Source organism: Microtus pennsylvanicus, chromosome 7, assembly GCF_037038515.1.
Source record: "Microtus pennsylvanicus isolate mMicPen1 chromosome 7, mMicPen1.hap1, whole genome shotgun sequence".
NCBI classification, from domain to species: Eukaryota; Metazoa; Chordata; class Mammalia; order Rodentia; family Cricetidae; genus Microtus; species Microtus pennsylvanicus.
In genome coordinates this window covers 23,813,516-23,836,952 of record NC_134585.1, presented here as the reverse complement: position 1 = coordinate 23,836,952, position 23,437 = coordinate 23,813,516, and the positions used below count along the sequence as shown (strand labels likewise).

Genomic DNA, 23,437 nt, shown 5'->3' with positions numbered 1-23,437 from the left:
GGATTTCGCTGTGCAGGCCCGACTGTCCTGGGATTCAATCTGTAGACCAGGCTGGCCTTAAATTCAGCACTGTCTCCGAGTGCTGGAATTAAAGGCATGGGCCACCACCACTCAGCTTCAAATGCAGTATTATTTAAGACTGTTTGGAAAATACTGACATTTGGAAAGATGTCGGAGGAAAGCAAGAGCAGAGAAGAGAGACAAGGGGTCCTTGGGAAAGGACACTTGCTCCACAGCCAGCCCCAGCACTGCTCAAACCCAGAACCAGATTTTCCTCTGCCCGTGGTGGACCCCAGTGATGTCCTCTTTAGAGTCATTTCCCAATAGTGTCGTTTCCCAGATCACAATGATCAAGAGCTTTGTTCTAGTTTATCTGCTACAAAAGGTCTGAGTCAGGGTCCGAACCCAGATCTCATCAATTCTTAGTCACAAAGGACAAGACCTCCTTCAAGACCCCAAGCCTCTAAGGGTCTGGAATTAGGCTCAGCTAGCAGGGTGATTGTCTAGCATGGGTAAGGCCCTGGGTTCAATCCCCAGCACAAAAGACTTGAGTCTGTACTATTTCCCTAAACTAGCTAGCAGGCATAGTGAACAACTTGTGCTTCTCCCCTTTCTCCTCACAAGGCCGAGGCTGGGAGGATCTAGTGTCCCCTGAGCCTAGGGAAGCGGGTGGCTGCAGACTCTGACACTATACACCGGAGGAACCTAAGAGCACCCTACAGGGCTGGGGCATAGAACAAGCAGATACAATGACATCTAGGACTGCCAAGATTTCTACATGGTCATTGTGAGAGGTGGGGGTGGGGGAGGCAGAGGAGAGCCTGGGAAGGGCTGTAGTTTTCTCTGGGTTTTAAAGGGAAAGCAGAGGGGCCACATCCCTGGCAGAAGCCACTAGAAAGATCAGAGTCTGGGGTTTTAGAAGAAGGCATCTTGGTGACACTGGCATTAAGGAACCAGTTCTTCATCCCCCTCCATTTGACCAGCTTCAGAGAAGATGGGCCTACTGAACCATCCCACTCAGGCCTGGAGATCCCAAGGCAGGGGAGGAGGGCTGGCCACAGTTTTTCTTGCTCCTGCTTGGGGACCAGGAACACAGAAGAGCGAGCTATGGCTCAGTCTCAGTTTCTCGAACAGTGCCTGTCAGTTTAAGAGGAGGTGCTGGGCTGCACCCTCAGGCTGAGCATGGGTCAGCCTTTGTCCTTTCTCCATGTGTAGGATATTCCAGAACACCCCTGCCCCCATCCACCCCTCCCAGGGCAGCTACCAAGAAAGACACTAAGATGGGTAAGGCTCTCTCTCCCCCTCCCCCTCCCTTGCTTTATTTATTTATTTATTTATTTATTTATTTTTAGAGAAGTAGAATCTACATTGCTAAAGCTGCTCTCAAACTCATTATGTAGTTCAGGCAAGTCTAGAACTCTACACGTAGATCAGAATGGCCAATCCTCCTGCCTTTGCCTCCCAAGTGCTGGGATTCCAGGTGTACACTTATAACCCGGGTTCATTCATTTCTAGGAATTAGCCCTGCAGGATCTATGAAAGAGATGGGGGTCTCCTTGGCTACCCCAAAAGGTCAGGTCCTGGATGGAATCCCTGAAGAAAACACAGATTTTAGTCTGTTCCTTCAACTGGCTGGAGGGATCTGGTTTTACTTTGTGGTTTGTGGGAGAGCTGGAGATCCAATCTAGGGCCTTTTACAGCTGGGCAAGCTCTCCACCCTGAGCTACACGGCCAGCCTGAGGGGTCTATTTAAACTTAGATCTCTGAATGGGTTTCCAGTCTTGGGCCTTCCTAGCCAGTCTGCTTTCAGGAAGAGGAACAAAGAAAGTGATAAAGCTCCAAAAGCCAATTGGTGTGGGTGGACCCTGGAGTCCAGAAGTGAGAAAGGCCTTGGCTTTCTTGGCCCAAGGCCAACATTTCTGATAAGGAACTCAGATCCAGCCCTTTGTCTGATTGGGCCCTTTCTCTGGCGTGAAAATCAGGGGTCACCCTAGTCATCCTCAGCCAATTGTGTGTTGGAGATTCTGCTCCTGCCTCGGCCACATCTCCTGAGCTTAGGTCCCATGTCTACTGAGAACTTTAAGCTGAACTGTCCTTTTGAAACTTCTCTCAACCTTTTTATTCCCAGAGGTAGTCATACTCCTGTCTGTGCACCAGGCCAACCTAGACTTTCCTCATAGTTAAGGGCCCTAGGCTCAGGATGCTGGGGACCCCACCTTCATCTGGAGAGCCAGGTAACCCTCCTTAGGCAGACTCTGCCTTCCAGGGAGGTCTGACTCATCCCTCACTCTCGGGTGCTTTCCAGCACATTCCCCTAGTTAGCCTCAGCCAGCGGAGGGAGCCTGGGTTCTTGGCCCTGATGGCACAGTCCACATACCTGTTACCAGCTTTGGCAGGTAGCCCAGGAAGGGGTCAGGCACTCACAGTGGCCCCTAGAATCTGAAGAAACTTGTCTTCACCAGCGCCACCCACCCCTTTCCTAGTTCATTCAAGGTACTGATGAGACTCAAGTGTTTTAACAAACATGTTTATTAGAAAAGTAAAAATATTGCATAGGTCTTAATACTTGAACATCAAGTGTATTCAAGAACTGTGAGTATCTTCATGTAAACAGTTCTAGATGGAAGACCCAGGAGGCACTCCTCTGGGGGAGGGGGTTCCAGCCCCCCCACCCCCCTCAGCTCCATCCCCCTCACAGTTCAATCCTCCAGTCCACGGCAGGGGATAAGCTGGACAGAAGCTCCCAGGTGTTTTAATTTTTTTTTTCAAGTGTCAAAGATCCCAACCGATCCTCACACCCACCCTTCGTACTCTTACATTCATGCGTCTGTAAGATAGCTGCCTCAAACAGGTCAGTAGTGAAGCTCCCGTCCCCCCAAAACAAAAGCTACGAGAAACAAACGACAAACACTCTTGGTCCTTTCAGACCACGCGATACACAGACTATCTCCGAGACCTCCCCCCCTCCCTCAGCACACACCCGGGCAGAGGCCAGTGCAGACCGGCTGCCCTCCTGGCTCTGTCACACTACCGCTGTTGTAACTGTCAGTAATAATAATAATTAAAAAAAAAGGTACATGCTACATACACATCCAGCCGGAAGCCTGTGTGGCCCCTAAGCCTTTGTTTCCATGCTACAGTACTAAGGGGCATGCGCCCCAACAGGGAGCCACCTGCACACTACCTAGAGACCTTCCTTGACACTTCCTTCTCCCACCTGGCCCTGCGCCCCTCACGTGGCTATGGTCAGTTTTCTAACACAGGCGTTATAGTCCTTCAGTCCTTGCCTGCTGGTCTCCATCAGGAAAGTTTTCTGTCTCCGCACGGGGGGGAGGGGCAGTGTGCCCCTCACCCCCACCCCCAGGGCGGAGTTCAACACTCTTCGATGAGCAGCTGTTCGGAGCTGTAGAGTTTCTTCTTGATGACTCTGAAGCCGGTGCTCAGCGTCAGGGACTGGCTGTAGCCAGGGACCAAGGAAGAGTTGGCGGAACTCAACAGGCCCTGGATCTTGGGCCAGAGGCGAGAGTCAAGGCGCAGCACCAGGGTCAACTGAAAGGTAGGCACCAGGCTGGGGTCGAGGGCCAGCTGAGCCACACTGTGGCAGCTCTTGCCTTGTTCCACACAGACGTCCAGCAGTGCCCCCCGCAGGCCGCACGGCTCGCTGTAAGCCAGGCGCAGGAGTTCCTTGCCCACCTGGCTCACCAGCTGGCTTGGCATCAGCAGGCGCGCAGGGCGCCGCGAGCCCAATCGCGCCTGGGACAGGCTCTCCTGCAGCAGCTGCATCAGGTTGGCACACAGATGCTCATCCTCGGGGTCGCTGAGCAGCTCAAAGTCGGGCAGGGACACCCCGTCCAGGTATGAGGAATCTGAAAGAGAGGACACAGGGAACGATATTAGAGCGGCTTCCACAGGAACTGTAGCGGCGGGGGAGGTGCAATTTTGCTAATAAAACAGCGTTCCTTCCCACTCCGTGCCTCAGTTTCTCCGCCCCACATTCGTGCCTTCTAACCCCGGAGTTCGCGTGGTGGGATGGAAAGCCAAGGTGACAGGCTTTGATCTGGTACAGCTCGGTTCCCACCTCCCGGGCACCCACGAGTGATGTACCGCACCCGCTCACTGCTCACCTTCCTCCGGCCCGAAGCCACTGTTGCTGCTGTCCAGGGACTCACAGTCCGAGCTCTCCAGGCTCGCGCAGCGGTCAAGGCCCTCTTCTCGGGCCGCAGACCCCCAGGCGGAACGAGGTGGCCGGTCAGTGGCTGGAGTTCCGGACGAAGACGAAGAGGAGGAGGACGACGAGAAACGATCCCAAAGGCTAGGCATGGTGAGGTCAGACGCCAGGACGGATGGCTGCGGAGCTTTGGGTAAGGGAGCGCAGAAGACGCTGAAAGACAAGAGGGACAAGGATCTCGCGTCAGTGTCGGCGCTGCACAGGATTGAGGGCGCTGGGGCCCCAACAGCCGAGGTCGCTCCCCGACGAGATGTGCACACCCGGGAGGGACACTCACCTGCTAGCGCGGTCAGCGAGGACTGTGGACAAGCGAGCCCTGTCTCTCGAAGGGTGAGTGAACTGATGCCAACCCCCGATCACTGCCCGGGCCTGTCCCTTCGAAACCTCCCGCACCTCCCCCTGCCCGCTGCGATCCCTAGCACCAGCGAGCAGCAGCCTATAAGGCCTCTCGCGGAGAGGCCGCGCCTCCTTCAAGTCGAAACCCAATGGGGATCCGGGAGTGTGGCCCACCTCAGCCAATGGGCTCCGGGAGCACGTTCGCAACGTTCTCTCCTGCCTGGTGACAGCGGCCTGGCCCCGCCCCCACGGAGCCCCAGAACGCAGCTGGCCGAACCTCTCCGCCCTCCCCTTAGCCGCGGCCACACCCCCTTTCTGGAAGGGAATGGAGGCGGCTTTCAGCAGCTGCCAAGGTCCCTGAGGGCGCTCGCGGCAGGGGAGGATCAAGGAAAGACTTGTTTATTATAGGGTCGCGTTGCTGGGGGAGGGGACAGCCCATGGCTGCCCTGGGATGAAGAGTTAGGGTACCTGGAGCAGCGATGAGCCGGGGAAACAGGTACCCCCAGTGTCTAGCTCTCCAGTACTGGGCACACAAGTGGATGCTCGTGGGACCGTAGCGCGGCGATAGACGTTATCCCGCTGTCCCGCGAGCATCAATCCCATGCTGTATTTCCTGGCGACACGCGATGGACATTTGGAGATAGGTCCAAAGACAAGGCACCTTGGTCTGGCAGCCTCCTCGAACCCCATCAGTCTTCCTGTTAACTCTATAGCCCCGGGGAATGGGTTTATGAAGACATCAGTGCTCTCCCGTGAAAGGTTGTCCCCAAGCAGAGGGTTTGGAAGGTGTTAAAGTCCACGGACTGATTCCTAGCGCCTGATCCACGACCAGAGAACAAGGACTCACATCAAGAAGACACACAGATCCACCCTAAGGGACCGGCCACTGCGGGGGCCAAAGCCTTCCTAGCCCGCTGCCGCAGAGTCCCTGGTGTCCGCCGGGTCCTAAAATCCCTCTTAGGTTTTTGTCTTTAAAAAAATAAAATAAAAGACACTGAGAGTTCAATGGAACCCGGGGCCCGAGATCTCTGGAAAAGCCCAAGTGCAATAGCCATCAGGGGTTTCGTCATTCAAGCGAGGCAACAGGAAATCTAGGCTGGCAGCGATGCTCGAGGGCTAAGAGTGAGATAGTGAGCGCTTAGGGTGGGAGGAGATTCAGACGGACTCGACTTTTTTTTTTTTTTCCTAGCTTTATCGGTGTAGGACACCGGGACCCTGATGGAAGAAAAACCAGGCTTACATCAGACACTATCGCCCGCAGGGCAGGAACCAAACCAGGTCAGACAGGCGAGTATCGAATCGCTACAGGGCAGGTTTGCTTGTGACACGTGACACTCGCCAGGGAAGTCTGGCCACCGTCCTTTCCAGCCCCACCTCCCACTTACCAATTATATCTTTTTGGCAGTCACACAGTCTGCCAAATTCACTATATAAACCAGGCTGGTCTTGAACTCACAGAGATTCTTTTGCCTTTGCCTCCCAGGTGCTGGGATTAAAGATGTGAAACACGCAGCATAGCTCCTACCACCGATATTTTAAAAATTAAAATTAAGAGCCTGAGTTTTAGAACAGCCGGGTCATATAACTGCAAAAGGAGCAGAATATAAGGTCTGCCACATCCACTCTCATTTTACAGGTGAGAGAATCCCTCAGAACACATTAATGGACAATCCCCCTAAGAGGGTGGGATGGGCTCAGCTTAGGAGACACAGTTAAAGACAGCTGCAGAATAAAGTACTGTGTTTGCCTCTGAGACTCCCAGGCCTAAGCGCAAGCTTTTTTTCCCTGACATTTAGATCTGCCACTTGCTAGGAGACATGGGATGGGGTGGTGAGATGAAACGCTTCCGCGGGAGAAGGTGACATCACCTGGTAATGCCTTTCACGGAGGGAGAGAGAGTTGGGGCCTGTGAGCGAATCTTCCCGCTGCCAGGGAGAAAGGAGAAAGAAATCAATGGACCAGCAGGGCACCCATTCCTCCTACTAGGCTGAGCCCATTGGAGATAGGCTATGGATGCCTTTTTCTTCACCATTTTTTTTTTCTATGCTGGGAATGAACCCAGTGATTCAGGCATGCTAGATACAGCTCAGCCACCAGGCCACATCTCCATCCTCCCTTCCCCCCTCCTCCCTTCCCCCCTCCTCCCTCTCCTCTTCTTTTACATTTTTTTTGATTAAAAAAATATTTCACAAAAATATGACATATTGCCCCAAGAAAAATAGTTTTTCTTTAAAATGAATATTAATAAAAAAAAGAATCCCTGACCAGTTTGGAAAGGGGTTTATTTGAATTCATCCATTCATCCAACAGACAACCATCATGGGCTATGTAAGCACTTTTTTTTTTTTTTTAGGTCTCTGTTTTGAAGCAGGGTCTCATGGATCCCAGGCTGGCTTAGAACTTGATATGACCTCTTGAATTTCCCCAAGTGCTGGGATTACAGGCATGCATCATGATGACTGGTTTGTGCTACAGACGCAATCAGATGGAACCCAGTGTTCTGTCCATACTAGGTAAGCGCTCTGACCAAGCCACATCCCAGCCTCAGTCTTGCTGTGAATAAAAAACCATCCCTCGAGTGGAAGAGGGTTGCCTTAACTGGCTTACAGAGACTGAACCCCAGTTCACGGGCCTGGCAGCAAGCATTTTTGCCCATGGAGCCATCTCAACAGCCCCAAGAAATCCAGTCTTGTTTTTGTTGGGAATTTTATTCAGCATTTGGTTTTTGTTTTACACCATGGGTTGAACCCAGGGTTTCTCACATGTTAGGTGAGTGCTCTTACATTGAACCATAATACCAGTCAGGAGGCTCGTTTTTTTAAAAAGTGATGAAAAAAAAGGACTAGAAACCTAGCCCTGATGATGTTTTTCAGATTAGGAGAGGGTGGATAAAGAGACTCCCCTACAAGGAGGCCTGACAGAGGCTTGTAGTGGACACCTGCTTGATATGACAGGGGACAAGACCCATCACTACCTGCTCAGAGAACGTCTGAATCTAGAATGGGGCTTTTCTGACCATTGGCTCCTCTAGAGAACTGGGGTGACCTCTCCCCTATGTGACAAGACAGTTCTATATGCTAGCTTCTGAATCAGGACCCCATCACAGGCCTTAACTTTGCAATTACTATCCCCCTCCCCCTCCTCCCCTGACCGTGGCGAGTTGGGCTTGCCTGGGCATGCTTCCCCTGCACCCCCAGCCTAATCCTTAGGTTTCTTCTTCCCTTTTGTCTTCCCAACTAAAAGCTTGAAGGCAGTGTTCTGCCCATCTTAATACCTGTTAGCCAGCACTTATGCTAGGCCCACAGGAGAATTCCAGGGTATGCCACCCCACCAACGGAATGAATGTTTGGATGGATCCATGGACAGTTAGATGAAACGAAAAGACAGCATTCTCAGAATTACACGGATGTATAACGGGGACCCCAGGATCGGGCAGGGCGTGCAGAGGGGCTCTTCAGAGGATTTCCATGCCACCTTTCCAGCCCTTTTGCAGCTCAAGCTGGGCACAGGCAGAATAGTCCTCTTCCTCGGGTGGGGGATGGGAGCCCCACTCAAGGACAGCCTGGTTCTTCCACTTGGAGGCAGCATCCCTAGGCAACAGGCAACCAATCCCCCAAAGGCTTAGAGCCGGTCTAGGAACTCTTGAAAATCAGAGTTTTTCCTTTAAGTATCTTAAAATACTTGACAGGGTTTTATTTATTTCTTTATGTTGGAGCTCGGGAATGGATCCCACCGCCTCACATATGCTAGTCGGGCGCTCTTACCATTAACAGACACCTCCAAAGGAAAGCGTGTTTTAAAAGTAGAGGTGAGAGTCTTATCTATAGTGAGCTGCTTCAAGGTGAACAAATAGCACATTCAAAATGTTGTGCAACTACCTCCTCCACTGGTTTCCAAACATCTCTATGGCTCCAAAAGAGACAGGTACCAATCCATCACTATCTCCAAAACACCTACGAAGCTTACGATCCCTGTCACGTGTGGGCAGTCAGCGGGACCTCTTTGTTCACCTATAGAAATGTCATTCTCATCAGCGTCTTATTTGCATGTGTCATCAAGAAGTCCTGCTCGGGGAAACAATTCTCATGTGCACACGAGCACCCTGCTCTGCGGAGATGGCCTTAGTGGAAAGATGGCTGGGAGTGGGTTAGCATCACATCTTGGGTGGCTTGCACCTCTGGAGTTGGCAATCAGGCCCCACACCCCAGTCTGTGTGGCTAGAGCCATGACCATGTAGAATAGATGCCTCACCCTCGGCTGCGCTCTGTTCCCGTGGGACCCACCAGAGCCTGCAATTTAAAGTCCGTGAGCACTCACTCCTGGCCACCTGCCCCTCCCTCTGCAGGCGGTGCCTGTCCCGAGAGCACCAGTTCCCAGGGCTTCAGTCTGGCAAGTCGCCCCAGTCGGGTTTGGGAAGTTAAACCAGATCTTGGGGTGGTGGTGTGAGTCTGGGAACCCCACAATTCAAGATGAAAACCCCTGAAGACCAGCAGGGTTGTCTCTACTCTGGAGCTGGCCGTGGCTTCCTCAACCCACTGGAAACTCCAGGGATATACTAAGCGGAGGTAGCCAGAGAACAGTATGCCTCCCGGTGGGGAGGGAGAGGGCGGAGTGGTAGCCGGGTGGAGACAATAAGCCTGCGAATGTGTTCCCAAAGACTTCTCTGGCTCGTTTACTTAAAACAACAACAAACAGCTTGGTCAGAATAGCAAGATTGTGGATGCACCTGGCCCACTGGAGGGTTGTGAAAAGCTCTTGACAGCTCACAACACAAGACTTCAAGCAGGATTTTGATTGTTCTAAGGGAGTGTTAAAAACCCAGCGGGAGGCTTTTTGCAAATGAAGCTGCTTTTTGAAATGGAAATACTGACAATACAATATAGCACAGCGATTGAAAACAGCTTTTAAAATCTTATCTAAAAAGTACACTCCAAGGAAAAGGCATAGCGCCCTCCAACACCCCAGCCCAGAGAGCCCATTAATCCTTCCATCCCCAAGGGGCTTTTGAGTCTGATTAACTCTTAGGGGCTGGGGGTGCTGCTCAGAAATACAGCATGTGTTTAGCTTGCACACAGTTCTGGGCTCAATCCCAGCACCACACACAAAAACCACGAAAGGGATTTGGTGGGGGTGGGGGGTGGGGTGGGGAGATGAGGGGCTCACAACATATAGATAGGCATTCCTCTCTCCAAACTCTGTTTAGATGGGATGGGGTCTATTGGGGTCCTTTCGTACGAGTGATTCCAGGCAGTTTTGTGCTCTTCCCTACAATCTGCTGACCTCTGGGGAAAAGGGGCAGGGAGGGCCTGGGATGGAGACGAGGCTGGCTTTTCAGCCAATCCAAGCCTCTCTGTGGGGGCAGGGTGCTGTACCAGGGGTGGGTGAGGGCATACAGCTGCAAAGACAAGGCCTACATGTGACAACAGTGAACTCACAGATGGCCAGTTCTGCCAGGGTCCTGAGTGTCACAAGATGTCATTTCCTCTGGAGACAGGGCAGAGGCGATGGGAACCCCACAAAGGGCTGGCTTCATAAACTGTCCCTGCTGAGGGCCAGAGAGACCTTGAGAATTGGGAGGGTGGGTTCAGGATTCTGCCAGACTATTTATTCCAACAAACGGAAGCAAAGACCCAGACTGCCTGACAGCGCGGTTAGGCCCACCCATCTTTTCATTTCCCCGCCACGCTGGAGCGGAGGATCACCTTAGGGACTCAGCTAGGCTTAGAACTCCAGGACAGCATCTTTTTTCTCCTTCACCCGCCCATCCCAGTGACTCTCATTATCCAACTTTCTACCAGCTTTGTAGGATCCTTCTCCCATCCTGGGTCTGAACACTTATGAAGAAAGAAAATTATAGAGTTGGAGAGGGCTAGGCAGTCCCTTCCCTAGTAAGCCCCTAAAGACTAGGCTAAATGGCTCTTCATTTCCTGCAGTTAGTGGAGACCCTGTGGGGTAATGGACTAGGAGTGAATGTGGCCACCCTTCAAGGCTGTTTGACTGCTAAGGATGCTGGGAGTTATTCTGGGTATACCCCTGGTACAGATTCCAGGAGGTGTAATATGACTTTGTTATAAATGATACAACATCGCATTCTGTTACGTAGTCGATCTATGTTAATATAAGTAATAAACTTTACTGACTATATTATTTAAGTTCTGCCTAAACACACACACTCTGTGTGTGTGTGTGTGTGTGTGTGTGTGTGTGTGTGTGTATGTGTGTATGTGTGTGTGTGTTAGCATCTAGAGATCAAAGGGCAGCTTTCCGGAGTTCTTTCTATCATGTGGGCCCCAAGATTCAAACGCAGGTCAGCAGGCTTGGTAGTAAGCAACCTTACCTGCTAAGCCATCTCGCTAGCCCTTTTTTTTTTTTTTTTTTTTTTTTTTGGTTTTTCGAGACAGGATTTCTCTGTGGCTTTGGAGCCTGTCCTGGAACTAGCTCTGTAGACCAGGCTGGTCTCGAACTCACAGAGATCCGCCTGCCTCTGCCTCCTGAGTGCTGGGATTAAAGGCGTGCGCCACCGTCGCCCGGCATTCGCTAGCCCGTTTTTTTGCCTTTTTTTCTCTTGTAGCTCAGGCTAGCCTTGAACTCACAACAGGGAGTAGAGCAGGGTGGGAAATAAGATGGGACCATGCTGGCATCCATAATTAAAGAATGCAGACAGATAACCGAGAATTCTGGAAGCCAGCATTGGTGTTGGATTCCCCAAAATGTGAGCAGGGCCCTCATGGGTGCCAGAGGAAGAAAAAGTATCCTACCTGCCAAGCCAATCTATCTCTCCAGTGCCTCCTTTTTTATTTTTATTTTTGAGACAGATTATACTATTATTAGATACTTAGCTAGTATGGAATTTGCTATACAGATCAGGCTGGCCTCGAATTCTAGATAATCCTCCTGCCTCTGCTTCCCAAGGGCTGAGTTACAGGGTGTGCCAACCAGGCCAAGCTCAAAAGTCTGTCTTTATCTCCAGTGACTTTAGCAGCCAACAGTGGGTGTTTATTTATCTGTAATTAAAATAATTAATGTGTGGCTGGGAAGATGGCTTGGTCAAGAGGGTTCTCGGCCCACAGGCAAGACAACCTTGGTTCAACCTCCTCCCAAGTGCTGGAGTTAAAGGTGTGCGCCACCACCGCCCGGCTCAACCTCCAGACCCGCATAAAAAGACAGGCACAGTGGCTTGGGTTTGTAATCCCAGCGCTGGGGTAGAGGCAGGTTAGAGCCCTAAGGCTCTGACTAGCAAGTCTAGACTAATTGACAAGTTCCAGGTTAGCGAGAATCCCCTTCCCAAGAAGACAAGGTGAACAGACTCTGAAGAATGACACTAGAGGTTGAACACACACACACAGAGCCAGTGTTTGTGCATCATATGTAAGTAGGGTTTGGGTTTATTGCTGTCACTTTACAGGTAAGAACACGCGAGCTCAGCTAGGTGGAATGACTTGCCTAAGGTTGCACAGTCAACAGATTGGAACTATGATTCTAGACACGTCCTGGATGCTGGGCCCCAAATACTGCTAGTGAACCAAAAGGGAATGAAAAGACTGGGAGGGGGCATCACTGGGGCCCGGGAGAGCTGGAGGGAGCACTTGTCATCCCCTGGAGCTGTTGACATAAGACACCACTGGGTTTGGCCTTTGTGCTCTCCCATCCGGTTCTTTCTTCTTAGAATTCAGCAGGACACCCCCCCAACACACACACACACACACACACACACACACACACACACACACACACACACTGCTGTCCTGACTAAAATGCTAAGAAAGGCAGGCTGACACCCAAGGGGTTTCCCTTTGCCAGACACCCTTAGCCCAGAAGAGATAGTGATTGTCACCACATCACTCATTTGGGATGCACCTCCACTCTCCACCCCACCCAAGGTTCTGATGTTCCCCTAAAAGCGGTGTGTAAGAAGAGGGGGGTCCTCCCAGCTCTGGTTGTCCTATCTGTAACCCACAAACGGACAGACTTTGGCACAGACCTCCAGAAACCACAGTGAAATTCTGTTGTAAAAAAAGAACCTCAGGGCTGGGGCTGTAGCTCGCTTAGTAGAGTACTTGCCCAGCATGTAGGAAGCCCTGGATTCAAGACTCAACATTGCACAAAACCAGGCAAGGCGGCACATGCCTATAGTCTCAGCAACTGTCAGATGACAGAGGAGAAGTTTAAGATCGTCCTTGGCTGCAGAGTAAGTGCTACAGAATAAGTTCGAGGCTAGCCTAAGCTATTGGAAGCCCTGTCTCTAAAAAAAATAATAAATAACAAACGCTGAGAGACACAAAAATTTAGACTTTGCTCTCTGAAAATTGGCACACACACACACACACACACACACACGTCTGCCATGACGTCTGCCATGGCCAGTGGAGCCAAACATTGCGATTGGGGAGAGTTGGTGGGGGGTGCTGCTTGTTCCCTCTCCCCTCCTCCCAAACTGAGGTGCTCTCGAGGAGCAGGGCTACCGAGGTGACAGATGCAGAGCAGCTGACTGGGAGTGGGGGCTCCTTCCCCACCAACCCCCTGCAGAGGGGAAAGCGAGGACGTGACTCACAGAACGTGCCTCTGGGGGGGAAAACCGGAGGAGGGGAGTGGACGGAGAGGGGAAGAAGGGCGGGGTTTCCAAAACTCCGCCCACCATCCCAGACAGCCGGCTGCTAAGATGCTGAGCTCAGCACTTTGGCTGCAGCTAGGGGTGGGGGTGGGCCAGCGGGGCCCGCACTTCTCTGGAGAGGGTCTGGGAGGGATCGAAAAGGAGGGAAAGGCCAAGGAGGCCCTCAGAGCCCTGAGGCTGTTAGGGTGGGGTCGTGCTAACAAAGCGGGCTCTGTAAGGGTGGGGGTGGGGGGCCTTGCATGCACAGACAACTTAAAGGATGGTGGGGGTGGGGTGGGGGTTTGTGTGAGTCATCACCCTAAACCCTCACTTAGCCCCAATAACCTACTAAGCCAGAGAGGCCAACCTCTGTTCTCTGACCCAGGATTTACTTGGAGCTGGGGGGGGGGGGCGGGAATTGTGGGGGATGGGTTACGGGGAGGGAGCTGAACCTGCGGTCTGCCAACACCTTACACCCCCCAGAAATGCAGCCAGGGACTTTAAAAAATTTCAGGCGACCTTGAGAAGAGAAGGGCAGATCAGTTGGGCAGAGCCAGCAAACCAATTCTTTGTCCCCACCTGGCACCAATGGTTACCAGGCTAAGTGGGTGGGTGGCTATTTTTGAGCTGACCTACATACCTATTTGCCTCTTTATCTTTTTATTATTGCACAGTTATTATGGGAGCTTTTCTGTAGGACTCCACCGGGCTGTGGTGTTTGCTGAAGGCTGCACAATGAGGCACGAGGCACTGTCTCACTGGCCCAGGAAGTTTTAAGAGTGTCTGAGGCTGGAAAGCAGACCATCCGTAGACCTGAGGAAGCTTCCCCAAGCTCTTCCCTAACTTTGGTATACTGGCGCTGCAGGCAGAGAACCAGACTCAGTGTGGACAAAAGGATTACCTCAGCCAGCCTAAAGTGGCGGTTCTGGTTCCTGGGCAGGGTGACCCGATGGTTCTGCAGCCCTCAACTGTGGCTTTCCTTTAGAGATGAGGAAGTGAGGCCCAGAAATGAGCTGTGGGCAAAACTGGTTTAGGATTTACTGCTTTAAGTGTAGATGTACCATCCATCCCCACCTCTGTTTATTTTACCTTTGTTTGGCCCCTCTAAAGCCTCCCTCTCCAAGCCTTTTAATAGCTGCTCCTGGTCTTGAGAGCAAGTCTGGCTCCTTACCTCAGCCTAGCAAACCTCCAGGGCAAGCCCTTGCCTATCTCGAGATTCATCTCCCTCCCACAGCCCAGGAGGGGAAAATCACATATGGTTCCGATTACCTCTGAAACACTCTTAAATTTTCCATAAAGCACAGGACACATGGTTTTGTGCACACAGCTTCGCACAGTAACGTGGATGTTCAACATACATACAGCCACTAAGGTGGATCGTAAAGAGAATGCCAAGTGTAAGGATGGAACCTCCAGGACTTTTTAATCACACTAAAGAAAGACAGCTGGACAGACCCGAAGCCGAGATGGACAGAGACAAAACCGGTTTCGGCCGGCTGTCATCTGCTGCCTCTCTGGAAATCTGCTGCCTCCCATGGAATATTTGGTCCCTGAGAAGCTTGGGGGTGTGGGGGGATGATTTGCAAGCACTGATCTTTTTTCATTTGAGAGTTCTCTCTTTTAAAGTGCTTGCAGGGTGTGTGCGTGTGTGTGTGTGCGTGTGTGTGTGTGTGTGCATGTGTGTGTGTGTTGCATGCCACAGTTACCTTGTGGAGGTCGGATGACAACTTTGTGGAACTGATTCTCTGCCCCCCACCTTTGTGTGAAATCTGGGGATCAAACTCTGGTCTTCAGGTGTGCCCCTCGAACACCTTTATCCACTGGGCCATCCTGCTGGACTTTCGGTTGGATTCTTTTGTTCAGTGGTGTGATACTTGACTGTCAGGATCTCCGTGCTGTGTGGCATGGCATTCATTCCTCTTAATCTCAGTTCTTTTCCAGCTTGCTCCTCCTTCCCCATCAGATACAGTCAACCCGCTCTAGCCATGCATTTGATGGGGAAATGAGGACCCTACAACCATTCCCCAGGGGTACCAAGGAGTGATTGTGTTCTTTCCAGAGGTCCTTTCTATGGAATAGCTGCCACCTGGGTCTTAAACCAGGAGGACTTGCAAGAAGCCTTTCTCAGACAGGGTCATATTCTTCATATTCCATTACTGGGGAGTGCAGGGCAGACGGTTAAGGACATGCCTCTTAGCTTTGGAAGCCAGAACTTAGTCCACAGCTTATATTGAGTGACCCTGTCCTAGGTATTTGTGCATGTGCACATGTGTGCAGGTGCCTGTGAAGGCCAGAAGAGGGTGTAGATTCCCTGAAGCTGGAGTTAGAGGTGGTTATGAGCTGTCTGACACGGGTGCTGAGAACTAACCTTGGGTCCTCTGGAAGAGCAACCAGTGCTCTTAGCCACTGAGCCATCTCTCCAGCACCCCCAGATTCTCATTCATTTTTATTTATTTTTATTTGTGGCACGGGAGATAGAATACTAGGCAAGGACTCTTCTGAGCTGTCTCCAGCCTCAACTCACAGATTTGAAATACTGAACGCTGCCACAGAGCCACAGCTCTCTTCAATACCCAGTCTCTGTGTTAGATATATGCAGTATATATTCATGCAGCCAGTATTTGACCAAGACTGGATGGAGCCACAGCCCACCCACGCATCAAGATCAGTGCTGAATCAGCAAGAAATCTTCCCTGATCCCTCCCCAGCAGTTGGGAATTCTGCTTCCTTTGAACTTGGATAGCATTCATTCCAGTCACAGAAAGTTCAGACTGGAAGGGGGTTTTCCCTTCTATACTTGAAGACACTAAAGGGGAAGTGTCTCATGAACGGAGAACAGGGAAGCAGATCCCATGGTCTTTCTGTTGCAGCTGCCACCTCTTCAGAGAGCCTTTCCCTGGCTGCCCTCAACCTCTTAGGTTGTTTTCTCTCAAAGCACTCACTCTGTTCCTAATCATAAATGTATTTATTGAGCTGGGTGGTGATGGTGTATGCCTTTAATCCCAGTACTCGGGAGGCAGAGGCAGGCGGATCTCAGGGAGTTAGAGGCCAGCCTGATCTACAAGAGCGAGTTCCTGGACAGGCTCCAAAACTACAGAGAAACCCTGTCTTGAAAAACCAAATAATAAATAAATAAATGCGTTTATTGGTCAGTGCCCGATTCATACTTTTCTGGTCAAACTGCAATCTCTAGGAGATTGCAATCTGCATCTGTTTTGTTCTGGCTCGCCCAGTGCCCAGAGTTCCCAAGCAAGAAGCAGGAAAAGAATACACCAGCATCCGCTGGCCTGAGAACAGTTCTCTAAGGCACACTAAGGCTGGCTCAAAAGAACAAAACAAAAAAAAAAAAAAAAATCAAAAAATCTGCTGAGTTGACAGGCCTGCAGGGCACCTTGCTAGGTGCTCCAAGGCCACACCCCAGCCAGAGGAGCTTAAGGTACAAGGGGGAAACAAGACCCAGCAGCAGGGAAGATGTTTCAGTGTGGAAAGGCACACCCAATAAACTAAAGATGGGACTTTAGTCTGGTGTGAGTGGCAGATTGGGCGTTTGAGACCCCAGGTGGGTCTAAACTGGAGCGTGGTTACAATAAGGGAAATTTGCCTCCGTGTCTGTTGCAGAGAAGCTGTTCAGTAAAGATGGAAAACTTAGAGGATGTTAAGAAACGGGAGGTAGCTAGAGGGCTGACCTAACACGGGCAAGGCTCTGGGTGCATCCTCAGCACCACACTTACAGCAAGAAGGGGAGGTCTGCCGGGCGGTGGTGGCGCACGCCTTTAATCCCAGCACTAGGGAGGCAGAGGCAGGCGGATCTCTGTGAGTTCGAGGCTAGCCTGGTCTAGAAGAGCTAGTTCCAGGACAGGCTCCAAAAGCCACAGAGAAACCCTGTCTCGAAAAACCAAAAAAAAAAAAAAAAAAAAAAAAAAAGGAAGGGGAGGTCTATTTGAGAAAGATGTCCATGTACGCTATTGGAGGAAGAGAAATCATTGCAAGACAAACGTGTACTATAATTCCATCCCAGAGGGAAGAGAGAGAATGCTCCCTTGCAGGCAGGCAGGCAGACAGACATACACACTTAAAAAATAGGTATCATCGTCCAGACTAGCCTGGCACACTCTATCTAGCTTGGATGGGCCTGAAACTCACACCCACACACTCTTACACACATTGAGCACACTTGTAGGACGTAGGAGAAACTGTTCATAGTTATCTCTGAGGGAGGGGCTTATACTTCATTCTTCTCAATGATGGATTTTCTTTCTTTTTAAAAAACAATTTATGTAATTTTATTTTATGTGTATTGGTGTGAGGATGTCATATTCCCTGGAACTGAGTTACAGTTATGAGCTGCCGTGTGGGTGCTGGGAATTGAAGTTGGGTCCTCTGGAAGGGCAGCCAGTGCTCTTAACCACTGAGCCATCTCTCCAGCTCCTCAGTGCTGGAATTTCAACCAGAAGCACGTAATTACTTTTATCTTCTTTTCCTTTCCTCTTTTCCTTCTTCCTTATGCTTCTTCTTAATGATGTCTGCTTATTGTTATTTATGTGTATGTCTTTCTTACCCACTGATCCATTTCTCCTACCCACTGACCCATCTCTCCTCTCCTACCCACTGACCCATCTCTCCTACCCACTGACCCATCTCTCCTACCCACTGACCCGTCTCTCCTACCCACTGACCCGTCTCTCCTCTCCTACCCACTGACCCATCTCTCCTCTCCTACCCACTGACCCGTCTCTCCTACCCACTGACCCATCTCTCCTCTCCTACCCACTGACCCATTTCTCCTACCCACTGACCCATCTCTCCTCTCCTACCCACTGACCCGTCTCTCCTACCCACTGACCCATCTCTCCTCTCCTACCCACTGACCCGTCTCTCCTACCCACTGACCCGTCTCTCCTCTCCTACCCACTGACCCATCTCTCCTCTCCTACCCACTGACCCATCTCTCCTACCCACTGACCCGTCTCTCCTCTCCTACCCACTGACCCGTCTCTCCTCTCCTACCCACTGACCCATCTCTCCTCTCCTACCCACTGACCCATCTCTCCTACCCACTGACCCGTCTCTCCTACCCACTGACCTGTCTCTCCTACCCACTGACCCAACCCTCCTGCTTCATTCTTCTTTGTTTGAGATGGGATTTCACTCTGTAGCCCAGGCTGTCCTTGGATTCACCATGATTCTCCTATCTCAGTCTCCTGAAAAGCTAGGATCACAAGCAAGGACAACCAAACCCATATTACTTTAACAGTTTCTTTTCTTTTTTTCTTTTCTTTCTTTCTTCTCTTTTTTTCGAGACAGGGTTTCTGTGTATAGCTTTGGAGCCTGTCCTGGAACTTGCTTTGTGCACCAGGCCTTGAACTCACAGAGATCCACCTGCCTTTGCTTCCCCAGTGCTGGGATTAAAGGTGTGGGCCACCACCACCGGGCTAACAGTTTATTTTCTTTATTGCTCTCCCCCCCACCCCCACGTGTACGTGCACATCTACTCCAGGGTCTTCAGCTCCTTGGGCAAGTGCTCTTACCACTGAGCTATATACCCAGCTTACCAGAACATTCCTATTATTGCAGGACTGAGGGCAAAGAGTTAAAAGGTGGGCAGAAGTTGGTGAAATAGAGGCCGGCTAAGAAGTGTTGCAGAGAGGGGACACTGAATATAGACAGACTTGGGGACAGTGGCCTTTTGGGGATGTAGAGGAGTGTCATTTGAGGTGTCTTACCTCCACGGGGCTAGTTACCCTGGGCTGAAACCTGCATGCCCATGCCCAAAGCTAGGCAACTTTGACATTTGGGGAAGACAGGCAAGGAAAGGAGCAGGTCGACCTTTAGGACCCTACGGATTCCCTGGCTGTCAGCACGTCCTTGGGTACAGAGCGTTCCGGCTCCTACGGGGAAACAAACAGTTCTAGGAGGGGCTGAGGCCAAGCCTGGAGTGGAGGTCCGCGTTCTTTACCCTTGGTGGTGCAGCCCCCCTCCCGCCAGCTGGGGAAGGCTAGGCTCCCTTCCAGACTCGGGGTGAAAGGGCATCGCTTCTGGAGGTTCTGCCCCTTCCCAGGACCCGGAGCAAAGGAAGCCAGAACAATGCAGTGCCTGGAGAACTGGGGCCCGGGGGGGGGGGGCGGGGGGGGCGGGAGGGGGAGAGGCTGAGTGGGGGTGGAGAAGGGTTTTGGCTCCAACAATCTAGTAAGAGCCCGAAGAAGGTCAAAGATAGGGGAATGTTCTGTGATTTCGAAGACAGCAGCCCATTTATCTCATAAACACTTGCTCAGAGCCCAGCGCTGACACTGCCTCTGAGGAGCTGGACACGGGCAGTGCCTGCAGTTTTATCTCCAAGGTCTCAGAGCTTCTGGGAGCAACTGAAGCGTGCTCACAGGTGTCCGGTCTGCACCAGAACCTTCTAAAGAGGTGTTCTTTCAAAGCAAAAAGCTGAGGCTGGGGAACATGGTGCCTTGCCCACGATTGCCTGTCAGGAAGTGCAGAAACTTGGATGTGAACCTGGGCGTGCCTTCATCCTGTTATAATTTGGCTTCTTGGCGCTCGGGACACATTTTCCCATGGAAACAGTGCTGTGAGGAGTGGTGTGGCTACCACAGTGGCCAAGTTCATCCAGGCTGTAGCCGAATTAATTCTATGTTTCAGTGCGGTTGTGGATGAATCAGGCTTCTGTGGGCCAGCCTGGAAAGCCACAGGGAGTGCAAAAGCATCAAGGGCGTGCCCAGCTGGGAACTCTTGCCCTCAGCAGAGCTGCCTGACTCAGGGCAAGCAGGGGATCAGGAGGGCAGTCCTCAACCCTGGTGGGCTCTGGTGGTCTGAGAGTGTGGGGCAGGATCCCTATCGGGCTAATTGTTTCTCATTAAATGCTTCATGAAAATGTGTTAGTTTTCACTGAGGAAATCTTAGTCCTTCCTTTTTTTTTCTTTTCTTTTTAAATAGAGTTTCATGTAGTCTAGGGTGGCCTCAAACTCTAAGTTAGCCAAGGATGACCTAGAATTCCTGATCCTCCTGCCTCTGCCTCCCTAGTGCTGAGACCTCCCTAGTGTTCCCGAGCACCCTGCCTTGCTATGTCTCTCCTACCTCTCCACTCCATCCAGCTGTCTTCTATCAGGTGCCTTTCCAGCGGTAGGATGTGAGTAGCTGAGAGTTACATGGATAGTGTGAGGGGAGGGGAGGATGGGAACCTGCAAGAAGGGAGCCAAGCTTTCACAGAGACTGCATGCAACTGTTAATTCAACATTTGCCCAGTGTGTGCTCAGCTCTGTATCTATTCTTGTCCTTCCTTCTTCTTTGTAAGATTTATTTTATGTGTATCTTGCCTGCATGTGTAAATGCACACCAGAGGCCCTGGAACTGGGATTACAGATGGTTGTGAGCCGCCATGTGGGTGCTGGGAATGAAACTCGGTCCTCTGCAAGAGCAGCAGGTGCTCTGAACTACAGAATCGTCTCTCCTGCCTCCACTCTACTCATTTCACGGAGCATCACAGAATCCTCAGCAAGAGCAACTATAGGTCTCAGAATTTTAAAAGGGGGAATGGGGTGGGGAATGTGTGTGTCCACGGAGGCCAGAAGGGAACATCAGATCCTGGGGCTCCAGTGATTGTGAACTACCCCAAGTAGTTGGGTGTTGGGAATGGAACTTGGGTTCTCTGGAAGAGTACAAGTATTCTTAACCCCTGAGCCAGCTTTCTAGCCCCTAAAAAGACTGAATCTGCTGGGCAGTGGTGGTAGACACCTTTAATCCTAACACTCAGGAGGCCGAGGCAGTCGGATCTTTCCGAGTTTGAGGCCAGCCTGGTCTACAGAGTGAGTTCCAGGACAGTCAGGTCTACACAGAGAAACCCTGTCTCGAAAAATCAAAACCAACCAACCAAAAACAAAACAAGCAAACAAACAAACACAAAACCTCCCCCCAAAAGGAAAAAATGAATCTTTTTATATCTGGAAACGAGTCATTTATGTGTTCAAGAAGGCAGGAATCAGGCTAAATTCCGAGTAGCCATTAAGTAAGAAAATTGAGGCCTAAATAGAGAAAAGAATTTGCCGAGTATCTTAGTGCAGGGTTCAAATAGAATTTACTACTCCCAGCTATTCCACTGCCCTGGCTGCCTTCCTCACCACATCTCAGCCATCCCTTAGGGGTTTCTTATTCCTCTGGACTGGAGTGGGGCTGAGGAAGGGTAACAATGCCTGGGTGTCCCTGGAATGAGGTTAGGCCTTCCTGATACTGGAGGTCAGAAGGACAGCAGACTTCACTCCGTTCCTTCCGAGCTACCTGCTCTCAGGTATTACAGCATTGCCTGCCCTGTCTGACCCCTTTCCCGGCCTCCTCCATCTGGCTCTTCTTGTTTTATTTATTTGACGGGGTCTCATGTAGTCCAGACTGACCTCGAACTAAAAGCCAAGGCAAACCTTGAACTCCTGATCTTCTTGCCTCTATGTCCTAAGTGCTAGATTACAGACATGTCATTCTCTTTTCTAAAATGCATTTCTGAGTAACTTAATTGAGAAAACAATTGATATATTTGAAGTATGCAACCTAAGCTTTAAAAAGTTTAATTGATACATAATTTATGGGATACGGTGTTGTATTTCAATACTTGTGTTCTGTGTGATGATTTAATCAGAGTAATTGGCTATCTGTTTCCTTAAATATTTACCATTTCTTTGGGTTAAGAACAGTTAATATCCTTTCAACTAGATTTTTTTTTCCTTCAATAAAGACAGGGTCGGTAATCCCAGCACCCAGGAAACAGAGGTGGTGGATTTTTGTGACTTTGGAGCTAGCCTGGTCTATGAAGTGAGTTCCATTGACAGCCAGGTCTATATACAGAGACCCTGTCTTACAAAAACAATAAAAACAAATGAACAAATAAAGAGAAGACAGGGTCTTACATAGCCGAGGCTAGTCTTAAACATGCTATGTAGCTGAGGATGACTTTGAACTTCTGGGCTCTCTGCCTTCACCTCCTGCTTTCTGGGATTACAGGTGTTGGTCACCACACCATTTCTGAAACGCTGGGGTCTCATGCATATTTGGTCAGCACCCCACCCTGCTGAGCTGCCTCTCCAGCCCTCTAGGAGATTGTTGTTGGTTTTTTGTTCGAGATAGGGTTTCATTACATAAGCAGGCCTGCCTTGAACTTGAGGCCCTGCCTCAGCCTCCCAGGTGTAGTGCTAGGATTAGAGGCACGGGCCGCCACACCTAGATGTCTATTTGTTATTTTGAAACATGCAATTAGGCTCCGCCACCCATAGTTACCCTACTTGTCTTAGAACACTGGCTTCATTCCCCCTACTCAACTACACCCCTGGACCCCTTAGCCACGCTCTGCCCTTCCCTCTTCACCTCGTTGACTTTTTTCTACTTCCTCTTTGGATTTCAGCTTACAGACCCGTTCCTTGAGGAGTTAGTTAGGTCTCTGATCTATACGCCGCCCCCCCACCCCCCCTGGAGAGCTGGGGAGAGTTCTCCCCCTTAGGAGAACTAGGAACCCAGGGAGTTGTTCTTCCTTATTGCACACCTGTTTCCAGCCGACTGTGTTGTCTCAGGGGCAGAGTCCAGGGCTGCTTTCCTGTGCTGTGTACTTGACTTTGGCCGTTGCTGACACATTGTCCAGCTTGGGGCAGAGCAGGTGTTCAGTGTGCAGTTGCTCCTCTGCTGGCCCCTTAGCTGGAGGAAAGGGCTCCAGTGGGAGATGTTAAATGGTTGCACACAGAAGGCAGGGGGTGTGAACGGACGGAATGCAATGACTTGCAAGAGGGGTGGACAATCTTATCGGAGAAATCTGTCATCCAGAACTGGGGCTGAAAAGTAGCAAAAAACCCCTCTGAACCAGAGGGCTTCTGCTGTGATTTGGTGGTATGCCTCCTAAAATTCTGTGTTCTGGAAGCTTGGTTCCTAAAGCGGTAGGGTGGTAAGGCCTTTAAGGACCTGGGTAGGGCCTTGGGCTCAGTTTGTAGAGTTCGTCTTATATGGGAGGACTTGGGTTCGAGCCCATGTAGTACACAAACCAGGCATGCTGGCACATACCTATAATCCCAGCACTTGGAAAGTGAAGGCAAGAGGATCAGACGTTCAAGGTCGCCCTCAATTCGAGATCAGCAAGGGTACTCAGCAAGGGTACGTGAGACTGTGTGTCAACAAAACAAAACAAAAACAAAAACAAAAAAAACCCAAAGATGGCTCAGTGGGTAAGAGCACTTGTTGCTCTGGCAAAGGACACAAATTCAGTTCACAACAACTACATGGGGGCTCACAACCATCTATAAGTACAGTTCCAG

The 23,437-nt window shown here is 50.8% G+C and overlaps 1 protein-coding gene across 1 annotated transcript; it reads right to left on the bottom strand.

The window, feature by feature from the left end:
* Positions 1–2,511: 2,511 nt before the first annotated feature.
* On the bottom strand, positions 2,512–4,662 carry Ddit4 (DNA damage inducible transcript 4). Its single transcript, XM_075980189.1, has 3 exons — positions 4,506–4,662; positions 4,125–4,381; positions 2,512–3,866 (listed from the first exon to the last, which is right to left on the bottom strand). Exons 2-3 carry the CDS (start codon positions 4,318–4,320, stop codon positions 3,373–3,375), a joined length of 690 nt encoding a protein of 229 aa, XP_075836304.1. The 5' UTR covers positions 4,321–4,381; positions 4,506–4,662; the 3' UTR covers positions 2,512–3,372.
* Between the last annotated feature and the right edge of the window lie 18,775 nt (positions 4,663–23,437).